At 40.8% G+C, this 15,045-nt stretch overlaps 2 protein-coding genes across 2 annotated transcripts; both read right to left on the reverse strand.

Annotated features, from left to right (window-relative positions):
• Window positions 1-322: 322 nt before the first annotated feature.
• Window positions 323-2,405, reverse strand: tcf15 (transcription factor 15). Its single transcript, XM_055931416.1, has 2 exons — window positions 1,621-2,405; window positions 323-687 (listed from the first exon to the last, which is right to left on the reverse strand). Exons 1-2 carry the CDS (start codon window positions 2,107-2,109, stop codon window positions 622-624), a joined length of 555 nt encoding a protein of 184 aa, XP_055787391.1. The 5' UTR covers window positions 2,110-2,405; the 3' UTR covers window positions 323-621.
• A 6,507-nt stretch (window positions 2,406-8,912) lies between these two features.
• On the reverse strand, window positions 8,913-14,223 carry srxn1 (sulfiredoxin 1 homolog (S. cerevisiae)). The gene is made up of 2 exons (XM_055931417.1): window positions 13,853-14,223; window positions 8,913-13,104 (listed from the first exon to the last, which is right to left on the reverse strand). Exons 1-2 carry the CDS (start codon window positions 14,171-14,173, stop codon window positions 12,895-12,897), a joined length of 531 nt encoding a protein of 176 aa, XP_055787392.1. The 5' UTR covers window positions 14,174-14,223; the 3' UTR covers window positions 8,913-12,894.
• Window positions 14,224-15,045: the final 822 nt, after the last annotated feature.

Raw genomic sequence — 15,045 nt, forward strand, 5'->3', positions numbered from 1 at the left:
CATGCTTTAATTGTAAATGCTGTTTTAGTCAATGTAATATTTCTCATGACATTATAACATTGTTCCCTAACTGACCACATGCCATCTGCTCTGGCACAGGGGTTGCCATGAGGAAATCCTTAGCAACATAAAGAATAAATAAGGAAAAGTCCTCAAATCTCAGTCTCAACGTTTTCCTGTTTTCTGTGCACTGGCATGAACTAGACAAGGAATCAAGTGAATAGGTCTGTCATATGTGTCTTTAAATTCATCTTAACTGCAACAATAGAGGAGGAATATACAGATGTGTTCAAAGGAAAGAAAACTACTAGGAGAAATATCATTTAGATAAAACTATTATTTTATTTCAAAATGTAATACATGTACAACACAAATATCACACAAATATACACATCTATAATTTCTCTATCTATAAATGCACTGCATTTGTTAAAGGCTTCACATTGAACATTGGTTTGTTCCCTGCCTCTCACGGCATTCTCTCAAGTATAAATAGTCTCTTGTCATATAATGTTCTCCAGCATGATGAGAATGGTTCTGTTATGGCCTGCTTTTAGTGTTCCCTGAGTTTGTGGATGAGGAGATCTGGTTCTGGTTCTTGCTGTTGTGTTTCACGGTCTTCTACCTGCGGTTCACCCTCAGAGAATCAACGCCTCGCATCTTCAGACAGTCTTTGCCATCCTTTATCTGGAAAAAAGAAAGCACATTTTTGGGGACAATTAATAAGTGAACAATTTCCAAATGGCACTGCATATCACCACAACCAACAACAAAACAAAAACAACAGTATACAGTATATGATAATAATGATGACGATGGTGACAATGGTAATAATGATGACGAGGATGACTATGATAATAATGATGGCGATGCTGATATAGTATTAGCGCCACTGATTTAAGGTTACTTAAAGTGTATTACATAAATGTAATGTAATACTATTCTGTTATAAATGTGTATTGAATATTGCATTAGGCATAAATTCAAATCAATTAAAAAACTTGTGCAAACAATGTATGGTTTCTTTTTACAAAATAATAGGCTATCCTATATATTTTTAATATTTTGTTCTTCAAAATGCTAATACATTAAACATTGGCAGTGGAAGAAAGAGACGTCATCTTGAGGGCACACCGATGAACAAATTCAATATCCTTGAATTAATTAAAACACATTGTAAAAGAAAAGTTAAAGAAATAAGTAAAAGAAACGTAAAATGAATTGTAAAAGAAACTATACTTTGTATATTATTATTCATCACATTTATCAAATTTAGGGGTCACGTTGGCCCCTCAGTATGGGCATAATGACGCCTCGTGCGAAGATGCGGAAAATATTGTTTTACGCACGAAGACTTCGATACAGAATAGAACAAATAATAATTTCCTTCCTTTGACTTGGAAATGTCAATCAGTGTAAAATGTAAGTCTTCAAAAAACAAATAATTCCAACGTATGACCATATTACTTCCCAACAACGTGATAGGAAGGGCCTGTCTATAATTGGATTGCTATTTGCCTGACGTTCAGCCATGTTTTCAAGCTATTGTTTTCTTCACTGATCTAAACCTTTTCCACTTGAATTGTGGACAATAATATTTAATAAAACGCATTTAATTACCCCTTTTCTTTGGTTGCTCAAACAGAAGGTACAGATGGTGCGAGGCTGCTTTCCTCCGCTCTCTCCTTGCGCGTAAACCGCGCCAAGACAAGGTTGTCCATCTACATTCCCGTCACGGAGCAGCAGGGTGTTGGCGAGGTGGGAGATGTAGCTTGATGCTAGGCGAAGCGTCTCAATCTTGGAGAGCTTTCTGTCCACTGGCTCAGTGGGTATTAGAGTCCGAAGTGCAGTAAATGCAGTGTTGACACTTTGGGTTCGGTCGCGCTCCCTGGCATTGGCTGCGTTCCGCTGTTTCACAATGACAACACTGCTGCCTCCCGACTTTAGAGAAATCCTCCGCCGTTTGTCCGCGGATGCGCAGCATCCATAGCTCTGATCCGAGCTGCCGTCGCTCTCGCTGCGGTTCTCCTCGTCCTCGGACATCATACTCAGGTCCGGGTAGCTGATCAGATGAGTCGCAATTGGCCGCAGCATGGCAAAGGTCATCATCGAAAGGTTTTTGGTCTGGGTCTCTAAAACGATGGCCCAAGAAAAAATAAGAGGAGCAAACAAATCCCTAAACGAATGAATCTTCTATGCATGCATCTTGGTGACCTAATGTAGACTGGGCCTATGTCTAAAATAGGCCTAATGGTATTTCCAAAAACAGTTTGAAATGTCTAGTTTTCCTCAGCCACGTGTTTTTTCAAAGTCTTGAGCATCTCATAGTCAGTGTACCGGCCCACATAGCTCTTATAGTTGGATGGGAGGAGTTGTTCAAGGCATGGAATGTTCAGCCTCCAATCGAGATGTTGACCCTATAACCAGCCTATTGCAGACTACTACAGTAAATACGATCTATTTTTCATCATCTATTTTTCAATTGCCTGTATTGTCTATTTAATTGGATTTAATTGGATTTTAATAGGCCTGTAATGATAATAATACGATTTATTATTGTCTATAATAAGTCGCCTGGCAATTAATATTTTAATAGAATAAGGCTGTTATAGTCATGCATGTTAAATTAATTATTATTATGCATATCACAGTTTAAAAGTTACATTTCTAAAACTTTTGGTAACACTTTACATTACATAAAGGTAGAATTTAAAGGTGGCTGTAACGGTTTATATGTTGTTGACAGTAAAAAAAAGTATATGTATTTGATAGATCAGTAATGAACCCTTATAGGCCTAATTAATTGTTTAAAATAAGGACAATAAAGATGGCGCTGACTGAGAAGGTCGACATCTTATGAGTTCCAACCCAACCTTGCCATGTAGTGACTTTTATCTTGTTTATCTTTACTTTTTTTGTACCGAAAATTCATATGATTATCACATATGACCGCCAAGCACTTCTGGACATCAGATCGCCAGTTTAACCTCAATTTCAAATTCAAATACGACTCCAACTCAGCTGTTCCACTGTTCATACTGGATCCTATTATTTTGATCCATGGGCTACCAAAACGGTTTAGGTGTAGACACGGGAGATGAGGTGGAGTCCTAGTGAAATTTAGACAAAGAGAAAACTGAACGGCGCTCCTCTCCGTTCTATTGGCAAATGTTCAGTCACTCGAGAATAAGATGGATGAGCTTTGTTCGAGTCTCCTATCAGAGAGACTTGAAAAGCAGCAATATTATATGTCTTACTGAAACGTGGCTGGATGATGACGCTATGCACGTAGTACTCAGTGGATTCTCCATGCAGCGGCAGGATCAGACGCCGGCTTCGGGGTAGTCAAAAAGAGGTGGAGTGTGTTTTTTCATAAATAACAACTGGTGTTCTGCTTCAAGTGTGAAGGAAATCTTGAGCTTTTGATCACCTGATGTAGAATACCTCATGGTAAGCTGCAGACCGTTTTATCTACCAAGAGAGTTCGCATTCGTAATTATCACATCTGTCTACATCCCTCCACAAGTCAACACCACTCTGACACTCAACAAACTGTATGGGGCCATAAAAAAACAAGAAACCGTTCATCGAGAGGCAGCGTTTCTGGTGGGTTAAGACTAACACGGGAAGACTTAAAACCGTCCTACCTCACCTTTACCAACACGTCTCCTGCGCCACTAGGACCTCTAAAACTTTAGACCACTTTACTTCTACCCACATAAACGCAAACAAGGCCCTCTCTCATCCTCCCTTTGGCAAATCTGACCTTGACTCCATTCTTCTGCTTCCTGTTTACAAACGAAAGTTCAAACATTAAGTACCTGTGATGTGCTCAATACAGAAGTGGTCGGAAGAAGCAGAAGCAAGGCTACAAGACTGCTTTGCTAGTTCAGACTGTGATATGTTCTGGGATTCATCCGATAGCATTGAAGAGTTTACCATAACAGTCACAGGCTTCATCAATACGTGCATAGACAATGTTGTCCCCACAGTGACTATAAGAGCGTATCCAAATCAAAAACCATGGATTACAGGCAATATCCGCACTGGGCTAAAGGCTAGAGTTACCGCTTACAATGAACGAGAGACAGACATGGATACATACAAGAAAGCCCGCTACGACCTCTGACGAGACATCAAACATGCAAAAGGACAATATAGGAGGAAGGCTGAATCCTATTACACCGGCTCCGACGCTCATCGTATGTGGCAGGGCTTGCAGATGATAACGGATTACAAAGGGAAAACCAGCCATGAGTTGTCCAGCGATGCAGAACTCCCAAACGAGCTAAATGCCTTTTATGCTCTCTTCGGGGAATATAACACTGTGCCTTGCATGAAAGCCCATGTTTTTATGGATGACTGTGTGATCTCGCTCTCCCTGGCCGATGTGAGCAAAACATTTAAACAGTTTAACAATCACAAGGCCGCCGGGACAGACGGAATAGCAGGGCACGTTCTCAAAGCATGCGCAGACCAGCTGGCAGGTGTCTTCACAGACATTATCAATCTGTCCTTGTCCCAGTCTGTAATCCCAACATGTTTCAACCTGACCACCATTGTCCATGTTCCCAAGACCGCCAAGGTAACCTGCTTAAATTACTATCGCCCTGTAGCACTTGCATCTAAAATACTATGAAATGGGCATAGAAAGGCTGGTCATAACACACATAAACACCATCATCCCAGACACCCTAGAACCACTCCAATTTGCAGACCGCACCAACAGATCCACAGATGACACAATCTCAGTTGCACCTCACACTGCCCTCTCTCAACTGGATAAGAGGGGTAATAACTATGTAAAAATGCTCATAGACAACAGCTCAGCGTTCAATACGACAGTCCCCTCCAAGCTCATCACCAAGCTAGGGACTGAACCCCTCCCTCTGCAACTGGACCCTGGACTTCCTAACAGGCCGGTCCAAGGTGTCAAGGGTTGGCAACAACACCTCCACCATGCTGACCCTCAATAAGGGGGCCCCTCAGGGGTGTGTGCTTAGTCCCCTCCTGTCCTCCCTGTTCACCCATGACTGTGTGGCCATGCACGACTCCAACACCATCATCAAGTTTGCTGACGACATGACGGTGGTATGCCTGATCACCGACGGCGATGGGTCAGTCTACAGGGAGGAGATCAGAGACTTAGCAATGTGTTGCCAGGACAACAAACTCTTCCTCAACTTCAGTAAGACTACAGGGTAGATGATGGATTATAGAAGAAAGAGGGGAGAGCATGTCCCCATCCACATTGACGGGGCTGTTGTGGAGTGGGTCGAGAGCTTCAAGTTCCTTGGCATGCACATCACTAAAGACTTAACATGGTCCACACACACCCGAACAGTCATGAAGAGGGCACGGCAGGACCTTTTCCCCCTCAAGAGGCTGAAAATATTTGGTTTGGGCCCTCGGATCCTCAAAAGGTTCTACAGTTTTGGATGGTGTATCAATACAGCCAGTCACTACAAAGATACAGGCATCCTTCCTAAGTCAGTTGCCGGAGAGAAAGGAAACCACTCAGGGATTTCACCATGAGGCCAATGGTGACTTTTAAACACTTAAAGTTGAATGGCTGTGCTAGAAGAAAACTGAGGATGGATCAACAACATTGTAGTTACTCCACAATACTAACCTAAATGCCAGAGTGAAAAGAAGGAAGCCTGTATAGAATAAAAATATTCCAAAACATGCTTCCTGTTTGCAATAAGACACTAAAGTAAAACTGCAAAAAATGTATAAAATAAATAATAAATAATGAACTTCATTTCCTGAATACAAAGTGTTATGTTTGGGGAAAATCTAACACAACACAACACTGAGTACCACTCTTCATATTTTCAAGCATGGTGGCGGCTGCATTATGTTATGGGTATGCAGCTAAGCACAGCTAAGCATAAGAAAGATCCTAGAGGAAAATCTGGTTCAGTCTGCTTTCCAACAGATACCGGGAGATAAATTATCCTTCAGCAGGACAACCTAAAACACAAGGACAAATATACACTGGAGTTGGTTTCCAAGCGAACATTGAATGTTCCTGAGTGGCCTAGTTACAGTTTTGACTTAAATCGGCTTGAAAATCTATGGCAATACTTGAAAATGGCTGTCTAGCAATGATCAACAACCAAATTGACAGAGCTTGAAGAATTAAAAAAAGAATAAGTTACAAATATTGTAGACTCCTGGTGTGCAAAGCTCTTAGAGACTTACCCAGAAAGACTCACAGCTGTACTCGATGCCAAAGGTGATTCTAACATTCAGGGTTGTGAATACTTATGTAAATGAGACATTTCGGTATTTTATTTTGAATAGATTTGCTAACATTTCTAAAAACATGATTTCACTTTGTCATTATAGGGTATTGTGTGTAGATGGTTAAGAGAAAAACAATACATTTAATCTATTTTGAATTCAGGCTGTAACACAACAAAGCAGAATAGCCAAAGTCAAGGGGTAATACTTTCTGAAGGCACTGTATCTCCATTCTTGTGTATTTTATTTTATTCCTCTTGTGTTACTATTTTATTTTAATTTGTATTATTATTTTAAAACTGCCTGGTTGTGAAAGGCTCGTGAGCAAGCATTTCACGGTAAAGTCTACACCAGTTGTATTCAGCGCATGTGACAAATTAAATTTGATTTGATTTATTGTGTGACCTTTCACTTTGGTGCTTCCCAAAATGTGCAGCACTAAACCCATTATTTAGCTATCATCAAAACGATAATCACACAATTTAATCTAGGCTATTTATATTTATTGAAAACTTAATTTTCTCCATCGATTATTTTGAGCTGAGATCATTTAGAGAGGTTTACACATTTTTGAAGAGAGAAGAGAGAGGGAACGTGGTCCTGCGTGACTGCATGTTTGTCTGAAGTTTATGGTCCTGTCATCCGCTGAGGTTTGTTTTCTCACTGTCACAAACAGCTCCTGTAGGCCCAGTGGAAGGAGCTGTAGCCAGTGAGGTGGAGAGGTCTGTCTTATGTTGAAGAGAACCCCCGCCCAAACCTTCAAATTTGAGCCTCAAAATGTGCTAACATTGCTGACACAATATAAATAATCTGAAATAATGAACGAACAATTAATTTAAAAAAATTGTAAACAGTTACTTAAAAATTATATATAAAAATAGGTATAGTCTGTATCAAGGACAAAATAATATTCTTTCTTGATAAACTTTTTTTTTTAAAGTGATTTCTTTCCTAAACCCCATCTCCCTCAGTAGCTAACCTACCCTCACCCCATGCTGAGAGGGTTTTCTTGGGCGGTGGGAGAAAGTGAAGTGTTGAGTAAATAAACGTTGAGCAGATGTCCGACTGACCGACCAGGGGTGAACCAGGGACACCCGTCCACTTTCTGGGGCCAGCTTTGACAAAACAAAGTGAGGACTGAGGCAAATGGGTGCTAGCCTAGAAACGCTGACTTTAAAACAGCCACCAGTCACTAGGGCAGCTTTCACAAACATGTCCCCACCACCTCCTGCCTGCCAACCAACACATCAAACCACTGCTATGTGCCTCAGCTGCATCAACAATGCTAACCCACCAGACATCCAAGCCCACTATAAAGAAGCACTGACTGAGACCATTTTAAGCGTTATTATAAGAACAGGGCATGACAAGTACAATGACCCGAAATACATTCTTACTTTACTATGGCCTCATCACGCCAAGTGGCACAGAATGCCTCTACAAAGTCCCTCCATTGACCCAAAATAAGTTTGTAAAAAAATATATAATATGCTGTATACCATTCTGTAAATACACTCTTCTTCCTAAAGAGAATTGCAGCAGGGAATTGTACAGGGAGCACTAATTAATAGAGTAATTTATTATCCATGGAAATAATCTGGGGTAATAGACAAAAATAGTGAGGTGTTTGAAATATACCTTAATTGTCAGCATGTGGGTTGGTTAAGAGATGCTTATGAACAACACACATTTCACAGGATTTCTCAAGGCTCTTAATGTCCATCCGGAGGAAGTGTTCCCATTTATCCATGGTGGTGAGGTGACAGCTCATTGGTTTCACCACCTGCAGAGGCCCCTGTTATTCAGCCGGGGAATAACATGGGAACTGAGAAGCAGCATAGAGTCAGAGAGTAGGTAACCTCAAACTGTCAAAAATATATATTTTAGAGAGCATCCCTCACTAAGTCTCACTGAACCCTATAAAAAGGGTCAGGCGTAGGAACCAACTAAAGATGGACAAAAAGCCCATTCATGTGTAGTGTAGGATCTCAAAATTGTTGTTGTTTTTGGAGATAAAGAAATACTATGGAGTGGGCATAGAAATTTAAGTATTGACTACAGAAGAGACCAACTACTTACTATATGTTTTAAGATAGAGATGTGACTTATCTTAAACTGTAAATACCCTACAACCACAGTTCAAAATCAGTTGACATTTGTAGTTTAAAATCAGTCTAATGTTCTAGCCAAGGCAGAACTATACATGAGTTTGCAATGCGGTCAAGAAGGCATTGGAAACACTGGTCTGGCATGAATTACACGCCTGTGGTGGCCAGCAGTCGGAAGGAATTCCTGATAGGGAGCCCTGGAGAGGCATAACCCCTCAGCCGAACAAACAGGGCTACGTCCAAATGGCACCCTATTCCCTATATAGTGCACTCATTTTGACCACAGCCCTATGGGCCCTGGTCAAAAGGAGTGCACTATAGGCCTATAGGAAATAGGGTTCCATTTAGGACACAGCTCAGGCCTCAAAAGGACTTGGACGTAATCCCTCCCTAAGTGGAACAAATGGGTGAGCTGGTTTACCGTCCGGAGGTCACTGCTCACCTGTTTTATTGAGACTCACTTTGCAAGGCAATAAGGATCAAGAAGAGCAATTAAAGACTCCTGTTTGGAGTTGGGTACAGGGAGGAAAGGAGAAATTACACGGTTCTTAGAGGAACTTTTTTTATTTCACAACTGGAATGGATCATGTTGCAGACCCACCAGTGATCAAGAAGTTAACATAGAACACACTGCATTACTAGAGGTTACTAATTCAAAATGTATGGTTGGCCATTTAGAAGCAACAGCAGAAACAGCAAGAATGAGAAAGAATGGCACACTCTGTCTCTAAATAAACACTTCCTTCAACTTTCCAACCTGATCCCCATATCGTATAAAACCTCAAAGATAAAGCATCTAGCACCCATGGAATGAACCCCCTAAAGTAACAGGTGCAATCTCTAAAGGCCATGGACGCTAAGAAAAAAAATTCTGAACAAGGGTTTTGCGTGTCAAGAACCCTGTGAGGATATGGTTACTTCCAGACAGTGAGGGAGCAACAGGAAATCGTCTCACACGCGACGATTCTTTGGAGAAATTTACAGTCCTTTAGGTCTATTCAGCAAAAGCTGCCCCCAGTCTCCCTTCACTTCCTCCACGGCTGCAGAGGGAGGCGAAGAGGCAGGTCTGAGCTTGCAAAGACTAGAGATATGGATGGATGGAGACCCTTATCTTGGTGTAGTGATCTGCAATGGACTGATCTTTAATCACCCTCTCCTTTTCTGTTTGGCTACCTTTATATCAAAGGCTTTACATGAGAACCTACTGTATAGACGAGAGCCATAATAATCAGAGCCTTTTGTCAGTGACCCTGAGTGATCTAATGACACAACTTATCAAGCAAGGGCACATTCAAAGCAAGGTCTTTCTTTGTGACCACATTTACAAATACCTGTGAACTTACAGTTGAAGTCAGAAGTTTACATACACTTAGGTTGGAGTCATTAAAACTCGTTTTTCAACCACTCCACAAATGTCTTGTTAATAAACTATAGTTTTGGCAAGTCAGTTAGGACATCTACTTTGTGCATGACATAAGAAATGTTTCCAACAATTGTTTACAGACAGATTATTTCACTTATAATTCCCTGTATCACAATTCCAGTGGGTCAGAAGTTTACATACACTAAGTTGACTGTGCCTTTAAACAGCATGGACAATTCCAAAAAATGATGTCATGGCTTTAGAAGCTTCTGATAGGCTAATTGACATCATTTGAGTCAATTGGAGGTGTACCTGTGGATGTATTTCAAAGCCTACCTTCAAACTCAGGGCCCCTTTGCTTGACATCATGAGAAAATCAAAAGAAATCAGACAAGACCTCAGAAAAAAAATGGTAAACCTTTACAAGTCTGGTTCATACTTGTGAGCAATTTCCAAACGTCTGAAGGTACCATGTTCATCTGTACAAACAATAAGTATAAACACCATGGGACCATGCAGCTATCATACCACTCAGGAAGGAGACGCGTTCTGTCTCCTAGAGATGAACGTACTTTGGTGGGAAAAGTGCAAATCAATCCCAGAACAACAGCAAAGGACCTTGTGAAGATGCTGGAGGAAACAGGTACAAAAATATCTATCCACAGTAAAACGAGTCCTATATCGACATAACCTGAAAGGCCGCTCAGCAAGGAAGAAGCCACTGCTCCAAAACCAACATAAAAAAGCCAGACTACGGTTTGCAACTGCACATAGGTACAAAGATGGTACTTTTTGGAGAAATGTTCTCTGGTCTGATGAAACAAAAATAGAACTGTTTGGCCATAATGACCATCGTTATGTTTGGAGGAAAAGGGGCGAGGCTCGCAAGCAGAAGAACACCATCCCAACCGTGAAGCACGGGGGTGGCAGCATCATGTTGTGGGGGTGCTTTGCTGCAGGAGGGACTGGTGCACTTCACAAAATAGATGGCATCATGAGGAAGTAAAATTAGGTGGATATATTGAAGCAACATCTCAAGACATCAGTCAGGAAGTTAAAGCTTGGTCGCAAATGGGTCTTCCAAATGGACATTGACCCCAAGCATACTTCCAAAGTTGTGGCAAAATGGCTTAAGGACAACAAAGTCAAGGTATTGGAGTGGTCATCACAAAGCCCTGACCTCAATCATATTGAAAATTTGTGGGCAGAACTGAAAAAGCGTGTGCGAGCAAGGAGGCCTACAAAACTGACTCAGTTACACCAGCTCTGTCAGGAGGAATGGGCCAAAATTCATCCAACTTATTGTGGGAAGCTTGTGGAAGGCTACCCAAAACGTTTGACCCAAGTTAAACAATTTAAAGGCAATGCTACCAAATACTAATTGAGTGTATGTAAACTTCTGACCCACTGGGAATGTGATGAAAGAAATAAAAGCTGAAATAAATAATTCTCTCTAATATTATTCTGACATTTCACATTCTTAAAATAAAGTGGTGATCCTAACAGGTCATTTTTACTGGGATTAAATGTCAGGAATTGTGAAAAACTGAGTTTAAATGTATTTGGCTAAGGTAAACTTCCGACTTCAACTGTACATAAACCTGCATACCAAAGCGATGCACTTCTTTGTCCTTGAAGAGACTATACTGAACTTTTGCCTCTGGAGATATACAGAACTATTGCCCCTAAATGGACATAAATAACATCCAGAAATGACCCCATTAGACAGAAATATGTCAAGACATATTTAGAAATCAAAGAGCAAGAGGAAAATGGGGCCTTGTTGTGAAGGTTTCCTTCCTTATGAATTCACCTTCGGCCACGCATCCCCTGAGAAAGCTAAAAAAAACACATCATCCCTCGCCCACTATGGCAAACACAACCTAGAGGAGGTTACGAGGTTAACAAAAGGCGTCCTTTTTACAGACTTTGGTTGGCTGGGTAAGACCAATGGCCAGCCACAGAGAGGAAGGGGGCATGCATGCCTCAAAATAGCATCCTGTAGTGTGGAGCGAGTTAACCCTGTTTTTACTATTTTACTATTTTTCCAGTAAGTCTGGTCTGGAGCTTGGAGGCACTCTGTTCTTATGGAAACTGACCCTTGACCTCTTCCCATCATCCTGTCCATGAGCTCATATCACAGACTAATGGAGATGCAGGGCCATATTCTGACTTTAGATTTGTGTGGTTAACTCAAGTTTTTGTTCAAATCTTCCACAGACTTCAATAAATTATTTAAGTCTTGTTGTTGACTTTTACACTGTCTTTAATTGCATCATAATCATTTAACTTACACATTTACATTGCAGATAGAAACACCAGCCAGTATAGGACATAAGCAAGTTTACAACTTCAAATTAAGTTAATCTCTTAATCTTTAAAAAAAAAAAAATATTCTATATATGATAGATAATTGGGGCTATTTGTATGTGGAAATATAATATTCCAGCTTTCGGCATCAAAGGTGATACATGAGGTAAATTCATATAATGGCATGATATAAAACAGTCACATCTCCACCTGCTGGCCAGTACTTACACACAATTATGACTGAAACCCCTGATTTGCATACACTGAGTGTACAAAACATTAGGAACACCTCCCTAATATTGACTCCCCTTTTCCACTCAGAACAGCTTTAATTCGTCAGGGCATGGACTCTACAAGGTGTCAAAAGCATTCCACAGGGATGTTGGCCCATATTAACTGTCAAGTTAGCTGGATGTCCTTTGGGTGGTGGACCATTCTTGATACACACAGGAAACTGATGAGTGTGAAAAAAACAGCAGCGTTGCAGTTCTTGACACACTCAAGTTGGGGCACCAGGCATGGTGCACCATGATGCCCATTCATGCTCTAAATGGCACACATACACAACCCATGTCTCAATTGTCTCAAGGCTTAAAAATACTTATTTAATCTGTCTCCTCCTCTTCATCTGCACTGATTGAAGTGGACTTTCACCTGGTCAGTCTGTCATGGAAAGAGCATGTGTTTCTAATGTTTTGTACACTCAGTGTAGAGTATACCCACATCTACAGTCCTCATACTGACTGTGACTCAAAAACCATCCTCTGTTAATTCAACTTTTTTTAACCTTTATTTAACTAGGCAAGCAATCTTTTGGTTACTAGTCCAACGCTCTAACCACTAGCCTACCCTACCGCCCCAACTTCAATGTAGGTCTGGCGTTGAAGAGCCCAAGTAAGTGCGTAGGTCTGCAACATTTGATTTGAAGATCTTTGCTGGAATGGTGTTCATTTTCAACCGTTTGTATGCCTCAAACCGGTGACAGCCTCCAAAGGAGTAGTAGTAATTCCCTCCTTCCCTGCCCTTGATCCAGAGTATATCAATAGGAGGAACAATGCTGATGTCTGTAGATTCCTATGCAGAAAAATAATAAGTACATTTTTCTATTCCATTTCAAAGGTTCTTTATCACACAGAACAGCATTTGATACACAGGTTGACATTTGTCATGAGTATTGTAAAAATGGTCTATATTGTAAAAATTCATGAAAATAAACATTTTAAGGTTAAGGTTAGGTTTAAAATATGATTTTATGACTGTGGCCATACCAGAGTGACCACTCTGCAGATTAGTCTGAAGACCTAATGTTGAATTGCATTGAATTCTGTATTGAATTCTGTGTTGGGCAGATATTTGCGTTTGGTTCAGGAAAGTACCAGCGCTTTGAAAAGTTGCTGGAATTATACTTTCCTGTGGATATATTGTCTCACATTCTTACCTGCAATAAGACCAACCACACAGACAACCGGTAAAGTAAGTTAAAATACAATTTTATTCAGCACTCTTGCTTGTCTGGTGAAAATTTCCAAACAAATTAATGGCATTAATCTCAGACTGAACCAGAGGTATCAGTCTGATTGTCAGGCAATCTGCAGAGCTGCCTCCAGAACAAGATTCATGACGAAAAACTCTAACCTGCCTTTGATACATTAAACATGGAAAAAATATAATTCCCCCTAGAGGGCTTTAGGTCTAATACAGTAGCCTAGTCTGTCAGATGTTTCCCAATCAACAAGAGAATCTTCACAATTGTCTTGCTGCAATCTGTTTTAACACCAACACTTATCTGAACTCTATGGTTTGATCTTGGACACATTTTTACCTGGATTGTACCCATAAGGCTCTGAACTTTGGACTCATCTAGTAGAGGAGGGATTGGTCGTATGATAACTTCCATTGGCACGTTATGAACTTCCTCGACGTTGTCCGAGTGAATCGACCTATTTTCAATGTTCTTCTTACTGTCCATTCTATTACGAGAGATGTTCAACTGTCTGATAGGTAAAAATGTGTGGTTTCCACTGCACCCACTCCTTAACAATCGAAACGTGTAATTTAGTTGGAGTCGTACGGCTTTGTAAACGAGGAAGTAGTGTAAACTCATGCGTAATGGCGCATGCAGCTTTCCATTCGTCAACGGCATTGTCGTAACCCAGGATATATCACCGCCTGTCGTTTCCAATGGGAACAGATTAGTCATAGTGAACGTAACAAACAAGGAGGGGGCAGGGTCAAGCACGAGCTAGCGATATTATATTGGCGCGTTCTAGCATATTTTCGTTAGGTAACGCCTACTCTGTGAAGTGCTCGTGTTCAATAACTAAATTCGCCCTGGCAAAGGGTCAAATCTACACAATTTAGTCCACTCTGTTCGTAACAGATTGTAGTTTTGGGACAGAAAACTGTATTCAGATTCAACGTTTCATCGATGAGAAAATTAGCATTAATGTCGGGCACTGGGCTTCCTCTCATCACCATATTTGGTAGTGAGTGGAAACGCCAACCGGATGCTTCACACTTATACATCTGGTGAAATATCTGGATCATTGTTCTATCTGTGTCGCCAGTTTGTAGCACAATGAGCCAGATATTTTACAGGCTGTGGAAATGTGAATCAACAGTTGGCTTTTCCACTCCTTACCAAATATGGTGATGAGAGGAAGCCCAGTGGCCGGCATGCGAGAAGATGGATTTTGCACGACATTGTGCACGGTTCTCATTGAAGAAACATTTGATCTCCATACAGTTTTGTTTCCAAAATTACAAATTGTAGTAAACAGAATGGACTGCGTTTTGTAGACTTTACACTTTTCCAAAGTTGAAAAAAAGTTGCGTTGTTTAGGAGTGTAGTTTAGTACGCGTTCCCTAACGGAAATATGCAAATAAATGCCAGAGCACACCAATAGGATCTCACTAGCTCGTGTTTGACCCTTCCAACGTCCTTGCTTGTCCCGGCCACTGTGATTCATTTGCTCCCATTGAGACCTGTAAGAAATTGTATTAGATATTGGTAAC

The sequence above is a fragment of the Salvelinus fontinalis genome, chromosome 8 (genome assembly GCF_029448725.1).
Source record: "Salvelinus fontinalis isolate EN_2023a chromosome 8, ASM2944872v1, whole genome shotgun sequence".
Classification (NCBI taxonomy): Eukaryota; Metazoa; Chordata; class Actinopteri; order Salmoniformes; family Salmonidae; genus Salvelinus; species Salvelinus fontinalis.